Source organism: Thalassophryne amazonica, chromosome 14 (genome assembly GCF_902500255.1).
Source record: "Thalassophryne amazonica chromosome 14, fThaAma1.1, whole genome shotgun sequence".
Taxonomy (NCBI): domain Eukaryota; kingdom Metazoa; phylum Chordata; class Actinopteri; order Batrachoidiformes; family Batrachoididae; genus Thalassophryne; species Thalassophryne amazonica.
The window spans coordinates 65,845,383-65,867,967 of record NC_047116.1 but is presented as its reverse complement, the minus strand read 5'-3'; the positions used below and the strand labels follow the sequence as shown (position 1 = coordinate 65,867,967).

General features: G+C 42.9%; 1 protein-coding gene across 1 annotated transcript in view; it reads left to right on the top strand.

The window, feature by feature from the left end:
• Positions 1 to 10,607, top strand: part of fer1l6 (fer-1 like family member 6) — a 656,531-nt gene extending 645,924 nt beyond the window's left edge. Inside the window, exon 45 of the mRNA XM_034186126.1 lies at positions 10,159 to 10,607. Within this exon, the coding sequence (XP_034042017.1) occupies positions 10,159 to 10,339 (181 nt within the window). The 3' untranslated portion in view covers positions 10,340 to 10,607. The remainder of the gene's footprint in view (positions 1 to 10,158) is intronic.
• Positions 10,608 to 22,585: the final 11,978 nt, after the last annotated feature.

The following is a 22,585-nucleotide window of genomic DNA, read 5'->3' as shown; positions in this document are numbered from 1 at the left end:
ATCCAGCAACACCAATACTGTAGTAGTATCCGAGTCCATTGCTCGCAGAACATCATTAACTACTTTAATAAGTGCTGTTTCTGTGGAGTGATGTCTTCTAAAAGCAGACTGCAGTGGCTCAAAAAGGTCATTCTCAGTAAGATAGTCCACAAGCTGCCGTGAAACCACCTTTTCTGGAATTTTAGAGCAGAATGATAGATTTGATATCGGCCTATAATTTTTCAATACACCAGGATCAAGATTAGATTTTTTGAGTAGTGGTTTAACCACTGCAGATTTAAAACAATTTGGAACAGATCCAGAGTTTAGAGAAAGATTAACAATTTCCAGCACAGTTGGCCCAAGAATGGGCCAAAGATCCTTAAACAATTTTGTTGGGATAGGATCAAATAAACAAGTTGTGCTTTTAATAGACATCATGAGTTTCGTCAGCACACCTAGTGAGATACTATGAAATTCTGTGAATCTAGGTAGCACCTCAGTGGTAGTCCCCAGCTCAGTAGCTGAATACAGTGACTGGACCAAAGTATGCTGAGATGTGCTCAACCTAATATCTTCTATTTTCTTTTCGAAATAGTCCAGAAAGTCCTGTGCTGAAAAAGGAGAACGACCAACAGGTGGCTGTCCATGAATAAGAAATGCCACCGTATCAAACAAAAACTTTAAATTATGCTTGTTTTTGTTTATCAATTCAGAGTAATAGGCCTGCTTCGTAGCCAATAAAGCATGCTTATAATATAAAATAGCTCACGCCACGCAAGGTGGAACACCTATAGTTTGGAACTACGCCATTTCCGTTCCAACCCTCTAGCCTTCTGCCTAAGGTCACGGAAATAACTGTTGAACCAAGGTGTCTGTGCCTTGGGAAGGCATGGCCTTAATAGAGGAGGCGCAATCTTACCAAGTGTGGTTTTTAGCACTAAATTCAGGCTATCCGCAAGACTGTCTACTGACTGAAAATTCATCAAGCTTGAAGTTAAGATTTCTGGTAGTCTCGCTTCGAGTTCAGTCAAAGTTGAAGGTTTAATACGTCGCCGCAATGATAGGCAAGGTTGTTGCTCCACTAAATGCGGCAGCGTAATTGTAAGCCTAATAAGCGTGTGGTCAGAGACCGCTGATGCAAGAGGCAGGATGTCGATATCTGTGACAGCAAGGCCACGTGCAAGAACCAAATCCAGAGTATTACCACTGATATGCGTTGAACCATGAATGAACTGCTGAAATCCTAATGCATCCATGATTTCCATAAATGATTTACCAAGGGGATCAGAGGGCTTATTTATGTGAATGTTAAAGTCACCAATAATCAAAATGTTGTCTGCACTGTTGAAAGACTAGAGATGAACGCACCAAACTCATCTAAAAAATCAGAGTATGGGCCAGGAGGCCTATAGACAGTGACAGTATAACATAGCTGATTTCCAGTTTTATGGCCTTGACAGTACTTAGCATCATGGGCATAACGGAGAATCAGATGCTCAAATGAATTATATTTATGATCCCCAACAGTTAATAAAGTAAATCTGGATTTATAAATAAAAGCAACACCCCCGCCTTTCCTCACATCACGTGAAACGTGACTAAAAGTGCACGCCGGTGGGCAGGCCTCATTCAGAGGAAGGACAGCTGTGGATTTAAGCCAGGTTTCACATAACCCAGTCATGTCCAGGCGATGATCCACAATTAAGTCATTTACCAGCAATGACTTCAGAGACAATGATCTGATTTTAATGAGACCCAAACTAAGGATCTCGGTGGGATCAGCAGATTTTAATGAAGTCATGTGGAAGTTCAGCTCCTCAGCAGCCAGTGACGCAGTGTGTTTCAGCGGCCGGAGGAGCTCAGGTGAAACACCGCGTCTGCAAGCCCGCAGACGACAGCACCGGCGTAAAAACTCCGCAGCCCAGTGACAGGCAGCAGGAGGAAGCTGCGGCAAAAAGGGGCACAGCTTCAGCGGAGCCGGTCCAGTCATCGGAGAGGACAGTCCAGGAACAACAGGACGAATCCAGCAGCCTCTTGTATGCAGCGCGCGCTCCCACGCCCAAAAATATTGTCCATCCCAGAGGAGGCGAGGATCAGACCCTCTAGTGAAGGCTGCCAGGTAGAACTTAAATTTCACCAACGCACCGCTCCGCTTTCCGCACCTTCTAAAGTGCCTCCTCCGGAGAGGAGCGCAAGGAAAATGAAGCGGGTGCAGCGGGACCTCCGTGAGCACAGGTGGCAGAGCAGGGCGTGGTCCCAGCCCGGACCCAGATGACAGAAGCGGCTCATAAAGACCATTAATGTCCAAGAGAGACTGACGATTATACACAAGCAAGGCAGAGATGTCCCGGCAGAACACACAGAGCAAAAACACAGCTACAAATAACAAAAAACTTGACGAGCGGTAAAGACAGGGATGACAGCATGCCAAACACACAGGCGCCATCTTGCCACCCCACAGGCGCCATCTTGCCACCCCACAGGCGCCATCTCTGTTAAATGTTTTGTAGTAGATGTGCAGTTCTATCCTCTGCAAACAGTGAAGAGCTGGTTCTAGAAGAAACCACTGTATCCTCTGCAGGCAAAGGAGAACTCGTCAGAAAAAAGACAAAAGCTTATTTTGTTAGACCCCATACTGATATGCTGGCAATATCATCCAAGTCACCCAGAGGCATACAGTTTTAACTTATGGTTAAAGTTTTAACCAAACTAATTTCGGACAAGTTATTTAAATTAACGTCACGTCTGAAGTTTTATAAAGTGAAAATATCAGATATATGTTTTAGTTTTAAAGTAATGCACTAATTTTGAAGTTTTTAGTGTGGACATGCTGTGCCCAGTGCATTATGGGTAATCTCAGTACATTCACGACAGAAGAAATGCATTTGAGATGCTCTGATCAGGCTCCACACAGACAACAGCTTTAAACTCTCTTTGTTTTTTGTATTTCTGAAAGCCGCCGTTTGATTGCAGAAAATTGTAGTTTTTTGGTTAATTGGTTTGTGGGAGGGGCCTAGGGGTATAAAGGGGCGCCAGTCTCCCTGGCTCAGTTAGTCTGGGCCTGGTCATGTTACAGAGAAGGTAACTATGATCCTTTTGTTTGTTGTTATTTTTCTGTTGGTTGTAAATATTGTAAATAATTGTTCACTGTTTGTTTGTATAGCACTCCTCTTTGATTTTGGGAAATTAAAAACACCTTAAAAACATCCTGCGACTTTTGCCATCATTTATCACCCTGTACAAGAACCCCGTCACATGTGGTGTCAGAAGTGGGATGGCTAGCCGAAGGAAGAGAAAAGGACTTTAATGAAGCTTAATGAAGGACTTTGTGGCAGGTCAGAAGGAGAGAGAGGAGGGTTTGCTAAATGAGATTCACAACCTCCGTGTGAGTCTGCACTCATCTTCCATTGCCGGATCTGAAACTGGAGTTGAGGGTCCAAGCATGGTCACTCCGAGTCCACGTTCCGCACTGTCTACCCCTGCTGCTCCCAGGCAACCTCAGGGTGAGTCGACGACCCTGTTTTGGCCGCCAGAGGACAACCCCAGTGGTGTGGATATGGGGCCACCTATGGAGGCGAGACCTTATGCGGTTGAGCCGAAGATACCTCCTTACTAGACTGGAGAGGACATTGAGAACTGTTTGTTATGATTTGAGAGAATTGCTAAAATGTGGAAATGGCCAGAGACTGAGTGGGCCTGCCGTCTTGTGCCGCTTCTATCCGGGAAGGCCCTGGAAGCATATACGGCCATGGATGAGGAGGAGGCGCACTCTTACAAGGATTTAAAAGCTGCCTTGTTGATTAAATTTGACATTTCCCCTGAAACATACAGACAGCGGTTCCGGTGTCCCACTGTACCACCTGGGGAGACACCCACAGAAACATACCATCGACTGAAGAGCCTCTATCGAAGGTGGGTTTATCCAGATCAGCTCACTAAGGAGCAAATCGGGGAACTCATCATTTTGGAGCAGCTTCTTCGTGTCCTGCCGCCTGATGTTCGCACTTGGGTCAGAGAGCATGAGCCTGAGGACGGCCTGACTGCAGCGAAGTTGGCATTGTAGCACCAGAACGCTTGTCGAGGAGGACCTCCACGCTTCACTGGCTCTGCACCCCGTTCATCTCAACACCCGGCATCTACTTGTCATGGTAAAGAGACCAGCCACAACTCTGGAGGTACACCCAGCTCTGCTAACACCCAGTCAGCAAATGCTAAGCCCCTTGTTTGCTATTACTGTCAGCAGCAGGGTCACAAGGCCTCTGTGTGTCCAGTGCACAGAGACAAGCTGACTAGGGCCTGTTATGTACCTCATGGGGAAGGTGACCAGTGCACTCAGGGCTTGAAGGAGCGTACCTTAAAAACTGTGACTCTGAATGGCCAGCAAGTGACCGCTGTCTTGGACAGTGGGAGTTTCACTTCACTGGTAAAGCAAGACTATGTAGCCATGAACTCAATTGACTATGGCTTAAAAACTGACATTGTGTGTGTCCATGGTGATAGTCATGCTTACCCTAAGGCTGAGGTTACTGTGACTATTGACAATCAACCTTACCTTTTGACTGTTGCCATGGTGAAGAACTTACCTGTTGACCTTGTCCTGGGAACTGACTTACCTGTGCTTTTGGACCTCTTGCAGGGAGCGGAATGTACTATTGTATGTGATGATAATGTGTTTGATGTGCCCAGTAATGTCTCCTGTCCTGTTGTTACTAGGTCTCAGACCAAGGCTGGCAGTGAACCCCTGCCTGACTTAGATGATGGTCTGTGTGAGGGGGGAACCAAGGGGCCTAGAAAATCAAAGTGCCAGCAGAGGTTTGAGAAACAGCTAATGCTAAGTGACCAGGGTGGAAAGAGTTTAAATGTGGATGAAGTGTGGAATGTGCCTGAAAATATTGCCGAGCTACAGAGGCAGGATGCATCTCTAAAAACCTGTTTTGATAAAGTTGAAGCTAATGCTAATGCTAATGTAACAGGTAAAGAGCAATTTATTGTTAGTGGTGGTATTTTGTACATTTGTGACAATGCCCAGAAATGCCTAGTTGTCCCTGCACCTTGTAGGAAGTTGGTTCTGCGTGTCGCGCACACACTCCCGTGGGCCGGGCATTTTGGCTGCCACAAGACCTACTTGCGCGTCAGTGCTTGTTTCTATTGGCCCGGTATGTATAAAGACATACAAACATATTGCACTACATGCCCCACTTGCCAAAAGACTGCTCCAAACCATAAATCAGAGAGAGGTCTCCTCCATCCACTACCTGTCATTTCCACACCTTTTCGCAGAATAGCCATGGACATTGTTGGCCACCTTGTCAAGAGCGCTCGGGGTCTCCAGTACATCTTGGTAGTCTGTGACTATGCCACCAGGTATCCTGAGGCCTTCCCACTCCGCACAATCACCGCCCCTGCTGTCCTCCATTCACTTGTTCAATTGTTTTCCAGGGTTGGTATCCCAGACGAAATCCTGACCGATCAAGGGACTAATTTTACTTCTCGTCTGTTAGTTGTTTCACAAACAGCTGGGAATCACTGCTCTGCGTACCACACCGTATCACCCACAAACTGATGGTCTTGTCGAAAGATTTAACCAGACCCTGAAGAGGATGCTTCAGAATCAGTCATCCACTGGGTTTTCGCCATTTGAACTCTTATATGGCTGGGACGTTCAAGGACCCCTGGATTTGTTGGGCAAAACATGGACCGCCTCAGAAACGAAGCCAGGTGAGCAGGGGATTGTCCAGTTTGTCTTGCAGATGAGAGACTGGCTCTCCAGCTACCAGGACGAGGCTGAGGAGAATCTGAAAGTGGCACAAAGAAGGCAGAAAACCTGGTATGACCAGCAGGCCTGACACAGAGATTTTGAACCAGGACAAAAGGTTCTTCTGTTGCTCCCCTCATCTAACAGCAAGTTACTGGCAAAAGTGGCAAGGCCCATACACGATTACCAGGCGGATGGGTCCTGTTACCTATGAGATTAACCAGCCAGATAAGAGGAAGCCCCGGCAAACGTACCATGTAAATCTCCTGAAGGCCTGGAAGGAATCTCCTGCCGTGGTTCCTGAGGCAGCGCTGATGGTGAGACAAGTGAAAGTGGAGGAAGAGGAGGACCCCAGTGTTCCAGTAGTGACCAAACCCTCAGAACCCCTCATTGCACACCTCTCTGCAGACCAAGCTGCCGACCTCCTCCAGATCTTTCGGGAGATGCCCTCGCTGTTTGCTGCTGAACCTGGGAGGAATACTGTGATCGAGCATGTGATTCGACTGAAAGACCAGAATCCTGTCAGATAACGACCCTACCGTGTTCCTCAGCAGCTGGTGGCTCAGCTTCGGTAAGAAATCAAGTACATGCTGGAGCTTGGAGTCATCGAGCCTTCAACCTCAGAATGGTGCAGTCCTGTCATCATCGTTTTCAAAAAGGATGGATCATTGAGAATCTGCATCGACTTCCGAAAACTTAACTCCATCTCGGAGTTTGATGCATATCCTATGCCACGAATAGACGACCTCATCGACCAGATTGGCTCAGCATCATACATCACCATTTTGCACTTGTGTAAAGGTTATTGGCAGGTTCCCCTGGACATTTCAAGTCGACCCTATACAGCCTTTAGAACACCAGTCGGACTTTTCCAGTTTACTGTTATGCCTTTTGGCCTGCACGGTGCCCCTGCAACATTCCAGCGCCTCATGGACAAAGTGCTATAGGGCTATGAAGAGTTCAGTGCCGCTTACCTGCACAACGTGGTGATTTTTAGTCAGACCTGGGCACAGCATGTCGAGTACCTGAGGACTGTCTTGAAGAAGATCCGTCCCGCTGGTCTGATGCTGAACGTGGCCAAGTGTGAGTGGGCCCGTCACAAGACTCGTTACCTGGGCAATCAGCTGGGAGGTGGAGAGGTGCAGCCGCAGATGGGTAAGGTCGAAGCTATCCAGAAGTGCCCTCCTCCGCAGACCAAGAAGGAGGTGCGATCCTTTCTGGGCCTGGCTGGTTGGTATAGGAGGTTTTTGCCACAATTTGCCACTATTGTAGCACCACTCACTGCCCTAACCACAAAAGACAAGAAAAATTCTGTGACCTGGACTGAAGAATGTGAACGGTCCTTTTGTATGTTAAAGACTCTCTTGTGTTCATCTCCAGTTCTTCGCAGTCCAGATTTCAGTTGTCGCTTCCTCGTACAGGTGGATGCCTCTGAGGTGGGTCTTGGAGCAGTCCTCGCTCAGGGAGAGCCAGGAGCCGAGCAGCCCATCTTGTACCTGAGCAGAAAGTTGATGCCCAGAGAGTCCAGATACTCTATCGTTGAGAAGGAGGGGCTGGCGATCAAGTGGGCTCTGGAGAGTCTTAATCAAAGACTCCTTCTTAATCAAACTCCCTCCCAAGCAAGTACTACTTGCTTGGGAGGGAGTTTGATCTGGAGACGGACCATCGAACGCTTTCGTGGATCAATAGTAGAGAAGCTTGAATCTTCGACTGGACTGGGTTGCTTGACGCGAGGACGTTTCGCTTCAAATCACAGAAGCTTCCTCAGCTAAAATTCTTGCTAACTAGAGCACAATAGGTGCTAATTAGAGTTATTGTTTAGTCACTAGCCTATAGCAGTCTGCCTCTCGGTAGGAGGGGTCTGGTTAGGTTTAAAACTCCAGCTTTTGTGACTTCTTGATTATTCTTGTCTACAAGAGTCAAGACAGAAGTCAGACCACCAGAGTAAGAATTTTAGCTGAGGAAGCTTCTGTGATTTGAAGTGAAACGTCCTCGCATCAAGCAACCCAGTCCAGTCGAAGATTCAAGCTTCTCTACTATGGAAACCACCTGGACAACTGAAACCCTACACAGAAACTTCGTGGATCAACTTAATGAAGGATCACAACAGCAGACTAACTCGTTGGTACCTCTCATTGCAGCCCTTCCAGTTTGTGATCTGGCACCGGCCTGGGAAGTCCAATCTCGTGCCAGACTACCTTTCCAGGTTGCCAAGTCTTTGTCAACCTCCGGGAGGAGAAGGATGGTGTGACGGAGCAGCCCCGCCAAAGCCCGTGGCGCCACCTCCGACCTAACCACGCATTCACTCGCTCACTTACCTTCATTCAGTCAACCCCCCATCCTCCTGCGTAGTTTCCAATAATCACCAGTCCATTTCACCACTGCAGTAGTCTTGGGTGCACACTAGGCTGCTGTTAAATCCTCCATGATCCATAGTTTTGTCCAGTAACTAACTCTTTTCCAGTATCCAGCCACAATTCACGAGTCGCCACTGTCAAACCAAGCGCTGTGTTTACTTCCGGTTTTATTGCGTCCAGCACGGGACATTAGTGTCCGACGTCATCGCTGATGTCATCAGTAAGGGCCGTTTTTCAAAAATCTGATTTCATTATTTTTCCTGAGTTTCTTTCAGGTAAAGGGACAGGGCGAAATAATAAAGTATTAATTTGATGATTTTTTTGTATTTCTGAAAGCCGCAGTTTGATTGCAGAAAACTGTAGTTTTTTGGTTAACTGGTTTGTAGGAGGGGCCTAGGGGTATAAAGGGGCGCCAGTCTCCCTGGCTCAGTTAGTCTGGGCCTGGTCGTGTTACAGAGAAGGTAACTATGATCCTTTTGTTTGTTGTTATTTTTCTGTTGGTGATAAATATTGTAAATAATTGTTCACTGTTTGTTTGTATAGCACTCCTCTTTGATTTTTGGGAAATTAAAAACACCTTAAAAACATCCTGTGACTTTTGCCATCATTTATTTACCTGTACAAGAACCCCGTCACATAAATTCCACTCATCTTAAACATAGCAGACATGGATTATCTGGAATTTTGTTTTGGCCATTTTTCACAGTCTCTACTGCCATCTACTGGCCAGTAGTGTTCATGGCAGTATTTGCCCTAAGTACTGAGCATCTGGGCACCAGTAGATGGCAGTGTTCTATTTATTTTGACACTGGTTATAACAGATGGTTATTCTAATTACTTAGCTTTTTTTAAATGCCTTTTTTTAACAAATAAAAAAATGGCATATTTTACAAAAGCACATTTATATATGTAATCACCAACACACACCTCACATTAATGTGTGGTTTTTACATAGAATGAATGAGTCAACTAATTAGTGTTAGCGGAGGCACATTTTACCCATAATCCCTTTGGCATCTGTCTGTTTGTTACAAAACTTCAGAATTAGTGCATTATTCAACATTAAAAGATATATGTTATATTTTAACTTTGTACAAATGATAGAATTGACATTAATGGAGTTATTCTGTCGGTATTACTTTTATTTATAATTCAAACCATAAGTCAGCACTGCTTTATTTTCCAAGACCACCACCTCACAGCAACACTGTTACTGCGTAGAGAGTTGAGCTTTAGTGCTCTTCTCAACTTTTTCATTGCTGGAATCTATGTAGTAAACAGTAGCTTCCAGCAGTGGTCAGGATGCTCTAGTCATAGGACATACAGGAGATTCTTTGTGACAGTGAAGCATGCACTCATACCGGCGACTAGGCCGCATGTAGGAGCCCACATTATTGGAGAGAGAAAGCCATTTAGTGGCTTTCTCTAATAATTATAATAGTTATGTTCTTTTCCTCCAGTTGGTTTTAGTGATTTCTTTTTCCTATTTTTATGGCACAGACCTTTTGTTTGATGTAGCTGTATATTTTTGGGGAATGTGACCATTTGTGGCTGTGTTTCTGCAAAAGTGGATTAAAGGGGCCCATTCTGGGACTGCACTGAGACTGCACTGAAATTTTCAGAAAGGACACAGTTCTGTGTCAGGGATAAAGGGTCAATGTAACAGGGAAAAACGGAGACCCGTGAATTTTGGTGACCTTTTCCTGGTTATATTTAAAGATTTTGTATTTTCATTTTTCACTAATTTATTTTGTTCAGAATTAAAGAACCAACAGACAATTCTTGTGTCCTGTGCCATGTCAGTTTTGCCAGGCCACATGTAATCAGAATAGGTGAATGGGTGAAGTGATTTCTACCACTTCATCACCACCACTATCCATCACAGATCCAATATACTCTTGGTATATTGGATCTGTGATGAACTCACTTTATGAGTTCATCAAACTGAATTTAACACACAAAATGAGTTTAGAATTGAATTTACTTTTATACTGCTAGCAGTGTGTTGAATTAATAAAAAGGCCAATACATCAGGGGTGAAATAAGTCTTCTCTGTCTCCACAGTCGTCCCGACACCTCCTTCTCATGGTTTGTTAATCCATTCAAGTGTTTCTTCCATCTGATTTGGAAAAACTACAAGAAGTACATCATCATCGCTCTGCTGTTGCTCCTCACTGTGTTGTTCCTCGCCATTCTGTTCTACACACTGCCGGGAGCCATATCTCAGAAGATAGTCAACGGCTAGGAGAGACACGCAACTTATTATTGGGATTGTGGTGGCAGAAGACCAAGTAGCTCATCCCACACTTCCATATCCTTGGCCAAGTCCTCGGACCTTTCCTGGGGATCCCAAGGCATTCATTTTAATTCACTACAGTAGACAAAATGATTGTCAATTTCTCTTTCGTACTCTGTGATTAATGTGCATTTTCTTCAAACATTGTAATGGGCTGTTAACTGCAATTGCTAGGAAAAACGACCCAGGTTGGGTAGGATTACATTGAAATGTAATCCAAAAGTAATCAGATTACAAGTAATCCAAATGTATGTACATACATACATGTAATCCACATGTATTCTTTCAAAGTAATCCTACCCAACCTTGAAAACGACAACAACAAAAAATAAAACCCGTTGCTGGACTGCAGAACCAAGCATTGGTGGCATGAAGAGTCAATGACAAGCTGCTGGTGTTTTTTTGTTGTTGTTGTTGTATGTAACTGTGCGTTGGGGGGGTTTGTGCACCACAGGGCTGCTCAGCTCCAGCGTGCACAGGGGATTGATGCTCTCTTGTTGGGTGGCTGATCAACAGTTCTTCAGTTCTAGTCGGCAAGTTCTCATCTCCTTACAGTACAGGGGTCTGGCCCAATGCCTGGTCATGTTTGCTTTCATGTTAGCGGGGCTGCGCTGAGTTGTTTGGTGTTTGCTGTATCTGTGGGAACCCAGAGGCCACATGGACATGCAGGGGAAGATCATCGATTTCTGTTTAATTTGCTAGATGGCGAACGCAGCCTCTGAGCTGTTGCCAGGCAGCCGCCATCTTGCCTAGTGTTATTACACGTCATCGGGCATTAGATTAAATAGAAACCGATGATGCATTGAATCAAACTTGGGTTAAAGTGATCTAAAAATGTTGTTTAGTGCAACATTTGGGTGCAGCAACAAGCTGTCAAAGGACTCGAGTGAGCTTTCATAAGTGAGTGTTATATGTAATATTAATGATGTGGGGAAATTACTAAAATTTCTGAAAAAAAGGTGAGAAAATTATTTATTTTTTGTGTCAATCTATATTCTGTAAAGTAGTGACTTCAATTTTACTGCCTGAATGCTTTGCTGTGAGAAATATCACACCAAAAGTGAGACCTAATTCAATTAGGTCTCATTTTCAGAAATCTCAATTTATCCCTTTTTAATTAGCTTCGGTTTTTTTCCTTCACATCAGGTTTTTCTATCCTGTAAGGACAAATTCATAGAATGGAAATGTTTTTTTCTCTCAATTTGGTGGGTGACATGACAGATGCTAACCATCTTTGACATTGTATATTTTGCTACTAATATAAGAATATACACAAGTGAGATTAAATTATCTATGATATACTCCATATTCCAATGTAGTGCTTGCAGATTTCTTTCAACTTCGTCCAGAAATTATTGAATAATTTTAAAGGGGTGAACGTACGCAGCGGTACACTGTGCTGGGAAGATGTAAAGTACTCTACAACCGGTACATAGGGGTACGCCCCTGCAGCATCAAGTGTCTTGTTTGACTGTGACATACAGTAGTGTTCAGAATAATAGTAGTGCTATGTGACAAAAAAAAAATTCAGGTTTTGTTCACAATAATAGTAGCATCTACAAACTCAAAACTATTATGTTCAAACTGCTTTTTTTAGCAATCCTGTGAATCACTAAACTAGTATTTAGTTGTATTACCATAGTTTTGACAGATTTTGCTAGTTTACTAGTGTGCTTGGGGTCATTGTCTTGTTGAAACACCCATTTCAAGGGCATGTCCTCTTCAGCATAAGGCAACATGACCTCTTCAAGTATTTTGACATATCCAAACTGATCCATGATACCTGATATGCGATATATAGGCCCAACACCATAGTAGGAGAAACATGCCCATATCATGATGCTTGCACCACCATGCTTCACTGTCTTCACTGTGAACTCTGGCTTGAATTCAGAGTTTGGGGGTCGTCTCACAAACTGTCTGCGGCCCTTGGACCCAAAAAGAACAGTTTTACTCTCATCAGTCCAAAAAATATTCCTCCATTTCTCTTTAGGCCAGTTGATATGTTCTTTGGCAAATTGTGACCTCTTCTGCACGTCTTCTATTTAACAGAGGGACTTTGCGGGGGATTATTGCAAATAAATTAGCTTCACACAGGCGTCTTCTAACTGTCACAGCACTTACAGGTAACTCCAGACTGTTTTGATCATCCTGGAGCTGATCAATGGGTGAGCCTTTGCCGTTCTGGTTATTCTTCTATTCATTTTGATGGTTGTTTTGCGTTTTCGTCCACGCGTCTGTTTTTTTTTTGTCCATTTTAAAGCATTGGAGATCATTGTAGATGAACAGCCTATAATTTTTTGCACCTGCGTATAAGTTTTCCCCTCTCTAATCAACTTTTTAATCAAACTACGCTGTTCTTCTGAACAATGTCTTGAACATCCCATTTTCCTCAGGCTTTCAAAGAGAAAAGCATGTTCAACAGGTGCTGGCTTCATCCTTAAATAGGGGACACCTGATTCACACCTGTTTGTTCCACAAAATTGACAAACTCACTGACTGAATGCCACACTACTATGATTGTGAACACCCCCTTGTCTACTTTTTTTTTTACTAATAGCCCAATTTCATAGCCTTAAGAGTGTGCATATCATGAATGCTTGGTCTTGTTGGATTTGTGAGAGTCTACTGAATCTACTGGTACCTTGTTTCCCATGTAACAATAAGAAATATACTCAAAACCTGGATTAATCTTTTTAGTCACATCGCACTACTATTATTCTGAACACTACTGTAAAACAAGTTTAAAAGATAAAAAAAAATAAAAGATGACAGGTTGAATCTGCACCCTGCTGAGGAAGAGGAGACTGGAGGGTGAAGAGGGGGCTACCTGCGCTCTGGACTCCAAACACAGACACGCTGATGCACACACATACAGCTCCCGACCACACACGATCTGAACACGCACTTAAGGAGAAAACTTCAGTACTGATAAACTGGCCGGCGTGGCTGTTTCGTTTTATTTATTTTATTTGAAATTTTTGTGAAGAAGCCCTGCAAAAAAGCAGGTGGGCTAAGAGCTCAAGCAACAGCCAGCCAAATTTCAAATGTTCTCTGTTACTTGACATCATAATGTCATTTTTGAATTTTTACAAGCGATTTCCTGCATTTTGGCACATATTTTACCACAAATTACACCACAGAGAAATTAAACTTTATAAAAAAGTTTTAATAATTTGAATTAAAAAATGTGACGCTATGCTGTTATGAAAGCAGGGGTGGTGGCCAAGTGGTTAGTGTGCATGGTTTCAGTTCAGTTCAAACCCCACCCCTGCCACATTTCTCCATGTTGTTCAGGAAGGGTATCCGGTGTAAAACTTGTGCCAAATCACCATGCAGATTCACCATGGCTCTGCTGTGGTTACACAGAGTGAAAATAAGGAAGCCGCCAAAGGAACTTACTGGTGTTCATGCACTTAAAAATGTTATATCTGGGTGTCTGATAGGGGTGTCACGATTTGATTGAAAAATCAATTTTTGATGCTAAATGAATTCAGTACACAGAGCTGCTAATTTCAGGAGCTACTCAAGTGTGCAGTGTGCTAAGAAAGGCGATGTGGCAAATTATGTGTGTCTAAGATTATGTTGCTTTATATTTGAAAAAGGCAATGGAAAAAAGGTAATAAAGATTTTGTTTTCCACAGTGGTGTGGGGTGCAGTTTTTCCACAGTTACTTTGGAAAAGTAATCCAATTACTGATTACTGGCTACTCCTTGAAAAAGTAACTTCGTTACTTTACTGATTACTCAATTGTAAAAGTAACTAAGATTACTAGTTACTTTTTTAGTTACTTTCCTCAGCTGCCGACAACAACCCTCTGCCACTTCAACATGACAGTGATACTTGTCTTGCCAAAACTCACTTTATAGTCACTCTTTCTTGACGTCATTGAAAATAAATACTTCTTTTTAAAAAGTAAAATAAAGACCTCTTTCTTGACCTCATATTTAACTGCTGACAGCACAGTAACAGTAAAACGTGCTATTTCTAACCTACAGTGTTTATAAATGTAACTATTAAATTCTTTTTAACATTTTTCTAACATTTAAATTCTCTCTAAACATTTTACTTGTCGAAATTATTATCATTATACGTAGTATTAGTAGTTGTAATTTCAAAGACTAGAAGGGTGGAAATGAAAGTGGGGACTTTGAATGTTGGTAGTATGACTGGTAAAGGGAGACAGCTGGCAGATATGATGGAGAGGAGAAAGGCTAAGGACAGGAAGAGAAATGGTGTTGGGGTCATTTTAAAGGAAGAGTATGTTAAAAGTGTGTTGGAGGTTAAGCAAGTGTCTGACAGGGTAATGAGTGTGAAGTTGGAAATTGAAGGGGTGATGATGAATATCATCAGTGCATATGCCCCACAGGTAGGTTGTGAGATGAAGGAGAAAGAAGATTTCTGGAGTGTGTTAGATGAGGTGGTGGAGAGTGTGCCCAAGCATGAAAGAGTAGTGATAGTAGGAGCGGACTTCAATGGGCATGTTGGTGAAGGGAACAGAGGTGATGAGGAAGTAATGGGTAGATATGGTATCAAGGACAGGAATGGGGAAGGACAGATGGTATTTGATTTTGCAAAAAGGATGGAAATGGCCATGGTGAATACATACTTTAAGAAAAGGGAGGAGCACAGGGTAACATATAAGAGTGGAGGAAGGTGCACACAGGTGGACTACATTCTTTATAGGAGATGCAAGCTAAAAAAAAATCAGACTGTAAGGTGGTGGCAGGAGAGAGTGTCATTAGACAGCATAGGATGGTTGTTTGTAGGATGACTTTAGAGGTAAAGAAGAAGAAGAGAGTGAGAGCTCAACAAAGGATCAGATGGTGGAAGCTGAAGGAGGAAGACTGTTGTGTGACATTTAGCGAGCAGGTGAGAGAAGCACTGGTTGGAGGGGAAACAATTTTGGACAACTGGAAAAGTACTGCAGATGTGGTGAGGGAGACAGCTAGGACAGTACTGGATATGACATCTGGACAGTGGAAGGAAGACAAGGAGCCTCGTGGTGGAATGAAGAGGTCCAGGAAAGCATAAGCAGAAAGAGGGTGGCAAAAATGTTTGGGGATAGATGGACAGATGAAGAAAGTGGACAGGAGTACAAGGAGATGCGGCGTAAGGCGAAAAGAGAAGTGGCAAAAGCGAAGGAAAAGGCATATTGTGAGCTGTACAAGAAGTTGAATAGTAAGGAAGGAGAAAAGGACTTGTACCGAATGGCCAGACAAAAGGACAGAGCTGGAAAGGATGTGCAGCAGGTTAGGGTGGCAAAAGATGCACATGGTAATGTGCTGACAAGTGAGGAGTGTGTGTAGAGAAGGTGGAGGGAATATTTTGAAGAGCTGATGAATAAAGAAAATGAGCGAGAGAAAAGGCTGGATGATGTGGAGAGAATAAATCAGGAAGTACAAGAGATTAGTAAGGAAGAAGTGAGGGCTGCTATGAAGAGGATGAAGAGTGGAAAGGCAGTTGGTCCAGATGACATTCCATTGGAGACATGGAAATGTCTAGGAGAGATGGCAGTAGAGTTTCTAACCAGATAGTTTAATAAAATCTTGGAATGTGAGAGAATGCCTGAGGAGTGGAGACGAAATGTGCTGGTTCCTATTTTCAACAACAAGGGTGATGTGCAGAGCTGCAGTAACTACAGAGGCATAAAGTTGATCAGCCACAGCATGAAGTTATGGGAAATAGTAGAAGCTAGGCTTAGAAAACAGGTGAAGCTCTGTGAGCAACAATATGGTTTCATGCCGAGAAAGACCACTACAGATGCAATGTTTGCTCTGAGAACACTGTTGGAGAAGTACAGAGAAGGCCAGAAAGAGTTACATTGTGTGTTTGTGGACTTAGATAAAGCTTATGATAGGGTGCCAAGAGAAGAGCTGTGGTATTGTATGAGGAAGTCTGGAGTGGCAGAGAAGTATGTTAGGGTAGTGCAGGACATGTACAAGAATGGTGTGACAGCGGTGAGATACGCAGTCGGAATGACAGACTCATTCAAGGTGGAGGTGGGATTACACCAATGATCAGCTCTGAGTCCTTTCTTGTTTGCAGTGGTGATGGACAGGTTGACGGATGAGATCAGACAGGAGTCTCCATGGACTATGATGTTTGCAGATGACATTGTGATCTGTAGTGAGAGTAGAGAGCAAGTTGAGTCTAGTCTGGAGAGGTGGAGATATGCTTTGGAGAGAAGGGGAATGAAAGTCACTAGAAGCAAGAGTGAGTACATGTGTGTGAATGGAAGGGAACCCAGTTGAATAGTGCAGTTACAAGGAGTAGAAGTGGTGAAAGTAGATGAGTTTAAATATTTGGGGTCAGAACTGGAGGTGGCAGAGCTGAAGATGTTGAGATTCTCTTTGGGAGTGACAAGAATGGACAAGATTAGGAATGAACATATCAGAGGGACAGCTCAGGTGGGACGGTTTGGAGACAAAGCCAAAGGCGAGATTGAGATGGTTTGGACATGTGCAGAGGAGGGACCCAGGGTATATAGGGACAAGGATGCTGAGGATGGAGCCACCAGCCAGGAGGAGAAGAGGGAGGCTAAAGAGGAGGTTTATGGATGTGCTGAGGGAGGACATGCTGGTGGTTGGTGTGACAGAGGAAGATACACAGGACAGGGTGAGATGGAAACGATTGATCTGCTGTGGTGACCCCTAACGGGAACAGCCGAAAGACAAAGAAGAAGAAGATTAGTAGTTGTAGTAAAAAAAGGCTTCAAAACTGGACCTTTAATCTAGGGGTGTTGTGGGGGGGGGGGCACATCCTTGCCCCACGCCCCCATTCCATCTGGATTCGCCCCTGCTTTGGCGTTTGAGCACAAAGAATGGATAACATTTATTTATGCAGAAAACATGACCAGATTTACAGGTAAAGTTTTATTTTCACATCATGTGGTTCTCGGAAAGAGAGTTTAGGTGCATTTGAGTGGAAAATAGTGCTAATTGTTGACGCGTCGCGGAGGATCAGCTGTTTTTAGCGAGCAGATACAGAGCGGCTCAGCTCAGAATTCTAAATAAAGGAGAAAAAAAGCATAAAAATGTCTTTGTAAAGCTCATTGCAGGTATGCTGTTGTCACCGTGCTTTAAGAGGTGAGGATGAGTCGTAGCTGCTGCAAAAAACCGCGGATGCAAAGCTCACAGCTCGCTTAAAGTGGGCAGTTCAGTCGAACCCTGACCCCCTGCCCACGGACCAAGTTTAATGCTGCTATCGACCCACAATGCAAAAATAATAGTAACGCACAGTGACTTGGAGAAGTAACTTTAATCTGATTACTGATTTGGAAAGATTAACGCGTTAGATTACTCGTTACTAAAAAAAAGTGGTTAGATTAGAGTACCGGCATCGTTGGTAGGGTGCATGCCGTTTGAAATGAAACAGGTGTTTTTGCATGTTCAGAATTGGCTGGAAATTTGTCAAAGTGAAGCAGAATAAAATAAAATAAAATAAATAATGCTGTGTTCAAGTACTTGCATTACTTTAACAAAACATGACATTCTGACATAAATCCATTTTTTCAACACCCCTAGTCTATTTTCATTCTATAAACAACAACAAAACCTAGATGTTTTACTTTAACAAAACATGACAAATGACATTCCTACACAGCAGTAGGTGGTGACATTTAGGCCCAATCTCAATTCTCTTTTGTACCCCTTCCCCTTGGCCCTACCCCTACGCCTACCCCTTTAAAATACGGGGTAAGGTGAAGGGGTATGCCTCTAACTCTATGAACTGAGACACCCCTCTGCCTTAGGGAAAAACTCTGCCAGTTTCATGAGTTTGACGTCATCATGTTGTGTCGCTTAAAGTGCCGTCTTCACTGTTTGTCAACATGGCAACTGAAGCGCAACTTGTTGCAGTAGCCTGTTTGTTCTTTTTATTTTCTCGCCTTTCTGCGTTAATGTGAAGAAATAGAAGGAGACGCAGATTTCTTCGACGCATCAAATCATGTCAGAGAATTTTGTGGTATTAATAAGTAATGTAATTAAATTGTGAATAATTAATTAATAATTAATAAATGTAGAAATATTGATAATGATTATTAATTGTACTTAATAATTAATCAATTAGAAATTAATTGATAATCAATGGGTATTAATAATAATACTAATAATATTTAGTAATAGTGACAATAATATTACTTAATTAATAATGAATGGATTAACATTAATTAATTAATTAGTAATTAAAATAAATAAACACTTGAAATATATCAGTCTGTGTGGAATGAATGTATACATTATACATAAAGTTTCACTTTTTGAATGGAATTACTGAAATCAGTCAACTTTTTCATGATATTCTAATTATATGACCAGCACCTGTATCTATGTTATGGGCTGCATCTAGTTCTGTTAACCTTATTTTTTTTTTTCAACTTCTCCCATTTTTTGCATCCAGCCCTATTTCCTTTAGAAATTTCCCTGACAAATAATAGCAGTCCCGTCACTGTATAAATTAGGACAAATTTATAATCAGGTTATGTGTTACATCAGGTTATGTGTTCTAGGGATGGGTATCGAGAACCGGTTCCTTTCGGGTATCGTTAACAAATGATTCAATCCACCGACATCAATAACCTTTTTACTTAATGATTCCCTTATCGGTCCTTCAGAGTGGCCGTTGTTTTTGGGGGTGTTTGTCAGGAAAATTATAATTTCTCTATATTGATTACAGACCCTGCAGCGGGTCTGTAATCAACTTTTCTGCAGAGCGGCTTTGCTTTGAACTTTGAACCAATCGAAGCAGTGATTCGCAGATCGAATAGTCCCAGATTGCATTTCAGAGTTTCTAGAATTCAAAAATTTTTGTGCAGGTGGTGTTGGGGGGGGGGGGGGGGGGGGGGCATTTTGGGTTGCAGCTTTTTTTGTTTTTCACCACGTTCATTCCTGAATATGCCAATTGTGAGTCACTTTTGAGCGGATTAAAGTTACTAACTGGGACTCCTGTCTTGTTGCGAGAAAACGAGAATCGTCCTCCGTTCTGTTCACACAGCTCCAAACGCTGCGCGGCTCTCTCCCCAGTCAAGTTAGAATGATAGAGTCCAGTCAGAATTAATACCTTCAAAGCAAAACACTGTTTTCATTATTTTTATTTATGTCCAGAGATCAAGGATGCAGTGACCAATTTCAGATTTATTTAAGACTCAATGAAATACATAGAAAACCTGTAAAGTCTACTTTTAGTACAAAATTCACAAGAGGTATCAATAAGGGAATCGATAAGGAATCGGATCGATAAGCAGAATCGATAATGGCATCGATATTGATAAAACCTTATCAATACCCATCCCTATGTGTTACACATATACATGTGTGTGTATATACAGTAGTGTTCAGAATAATAGTAGTGCTATGTGACTAAAAAGATTAATCCAGGTTTTGAGTATATTTCTTATTGTTACATGGGAAACAAGGTACCAGTAGTCCCTCTGAGGAAGAAACCTCAAGCAGGCCAGACTCAAAGGGATCCAGACATTGAAGAAAGATGAATCAGGTAATGTCCATGAGCTGCCGTGACACCACTTTTTCCAGAATTTTAGAGCAAAATGACAGATTTGATATCGGCCGACAGTTTTTCAATACAATTGGGTCAAGATTAATTTTCTTAAGTAATGGTTTAATAACTGCAGATTTGAAACATTTAGGAACAGATCCAGACGTTGAAGAAAGATGAATCATTTCCAGCACAGTCGGCCAAAGAGTGGACCACAGGTCCTTAAACAGTTTTGTTGGTATAGGATCAAATAAACAGGTTGTGCTTTTTGCTGACATTACAAGTTTCGTCAGCATGCCTGATTTGATACTATCAAATTCTATAAATCTAGGTAATGCCTCAGTAATGGCGCCCACCTCAATATCAGAGTGTAGTGGCTGGGTTAAGGCATGCTGCGATATGTTTAACGTAATGTCTTCCATTTTCTTCTCAAAGTAATCCAGGAAATCTTGTGCTGTAAAAGGAGAGCAAACTACAGGTGGTTGTCCATGAGTAAGTGTTGCCACCATGTCGAACAAGAACTTTGAGTTATGCTTGTTTTTGTTGATCAAATAGTAATAATAGTAATAGTAATAGTAGTAATAGGTCCGCTTTGTAGCCAGTAATGCATGTTTACAGTCTAAGATAGCATCATGTCACACAAGGTGGAATACTTCTAACTTTGAACTACGCCATTTCCGTTCTAGACCACGAGCCATATGCTTGAGGTCATGCAGATAATCACTGAACCAAAGACTGTTTTGGGGAGCGCGGTTTTAACATAGATGGCGCAATCATGTCAAGTGTAGTTTTTAACACTGAGTTTAAACTATCCACAAGACTGTCTGCTGATTGGGTATTTGCCAAATGTGAAGCTAAGACATCAGGCAGTCTATCTTTAAGTTCAGTCTTAGTTGAGGAGTTGATGCATCACCGTTGTTCCACTAAACATGCCAGCGAAACTGTAAACTTAATAAGTGAGTGATCAGAGACCACTGAGGTAGGAGGCATGATGTCAATATTCGTGACAGCAATGCCACGTGCGAGAACCAAATCCAGGGTACTTCCACTGATGTGCATCGAGTCCCGAAAGCATTGCAGAAATCCTAATGCATCCACAATTCCCATAAATGATTTGCAGAGGGGATCAGAAGCCTTATTTATATGAAAGTTAAAGTCACCAATGATCAGAATGTTAGCTGTACTAGTTGACAAGTTAGAGATGAATGCAACAAATTAATCTAAGAATTCAGAATATGGGCCAGGAGGCCTCCTGGCCCAGTCGGGTGGACACTTGAACTGTTTGGGTTTAGGGGTGGTTCCAGAGTAGCATATATAAGATGCCAAGAAGTAGGTTTAGGTTTGAGACATTCCATGCAGGTGTAGGTAGCAGACATGAAATCTTTGATATTGTTGGAACAACCACTCGGCCATCCTCAATTTCAACATTATCCGGTGTAGTAATGGGTATTAAGTTTGTATGATTTTTATGGACACATCTACGGAAGCAGGCCACTTGTTGAAATTCCCTCCTTGGCAGATAAACTGCACTATCACCATAGTGGATTTTCTGCACTAATTTCCCGCTAAGCTAATGGATTCCACACTCACATTTGTCATAAGCCTTGCAGGGTCTCTAATCACCTGCTCCGTGGCCTGCTGTAAATTCCTAATGTTACCTTCCCTGTAGAGCTTTATCTATGTTCGCAGACAAGATGGTGGCCCAGTAGGGTGGAGGCCGTACAGCATTAGCAAGCCACGGCTACTACTCTTAGTTAAGGCCCGAAGTGGCAGGCCAAGAAAAATCTCAGATAAGCTGAAGCATAGGATCAATCAATCAATCAATCAATCAACTTTTTTCTTATATAGCGCCAAATCACAACAAACAGTTGCCCCAAGGCGCTCCATATTGTAAGGCAAGGCCATACAATAATTATGAAAAACCCCAACGGTCAAAACGACCCCCTATGAGCAAGCACTTGGCAACAGTGGGAAGGAAAAACTCCCTTTTAACAGGAAGAAACCTCCAGCAGAACCAGGCTCAGGGAGGGGCAGTCTTCTGCTGAGACTGGTTGGGGCTGAGGGAAAAAAACAGGAAAAAGACATGCCGTGAAGGGGGGCAGAGATCGATCACTAATGATTAAATGCAGAGTGATGCATACGGAGCAAAAAGAGAAAGAAACAGTGCATCATGGGAACTCCCCCACAATCTACGTCTAAAGCAGCATAACCAAGGGATGGTCCAGGGTCACCCGATCCAGCCCTAACTATAAGCCTTAGCGAAAAGGAAAGTTTTAAGCCTAATCTTAAAAGTAGAGAGGGTATCTGTCTCCCTGATCTGAATTGGGAGCTGGTTCCACAGGAGAGGAGCCTGAAAGCTGAAGGCTCTGCCTCCCATTCTACTCTTACAAACCCTAGGAACTACAAGTAAACCCGCAGTCTGAGAGCGAAGCGCTCTAATGGGGTAATATGGTACTACGAGGTCCCTAAGATAAGATGGGACCTGATTATTCAAAACCTTATAAGTAAGAAGAAGAATTTTAAATTCTATTCTAGAATTAACAGGAAGCCAATGAAGAGAGGCCAACACGGGTGAGATATGCTCTCTCCTTTCTCTCCTTCTAGTCCCCGTCAGTACTCTAGCTGCAGCATTCTGAACCAACTGAAGGCTTTTTAGGGAACTTTTAGGATGGTGACAACAGTCATAGTCAACCCACATAC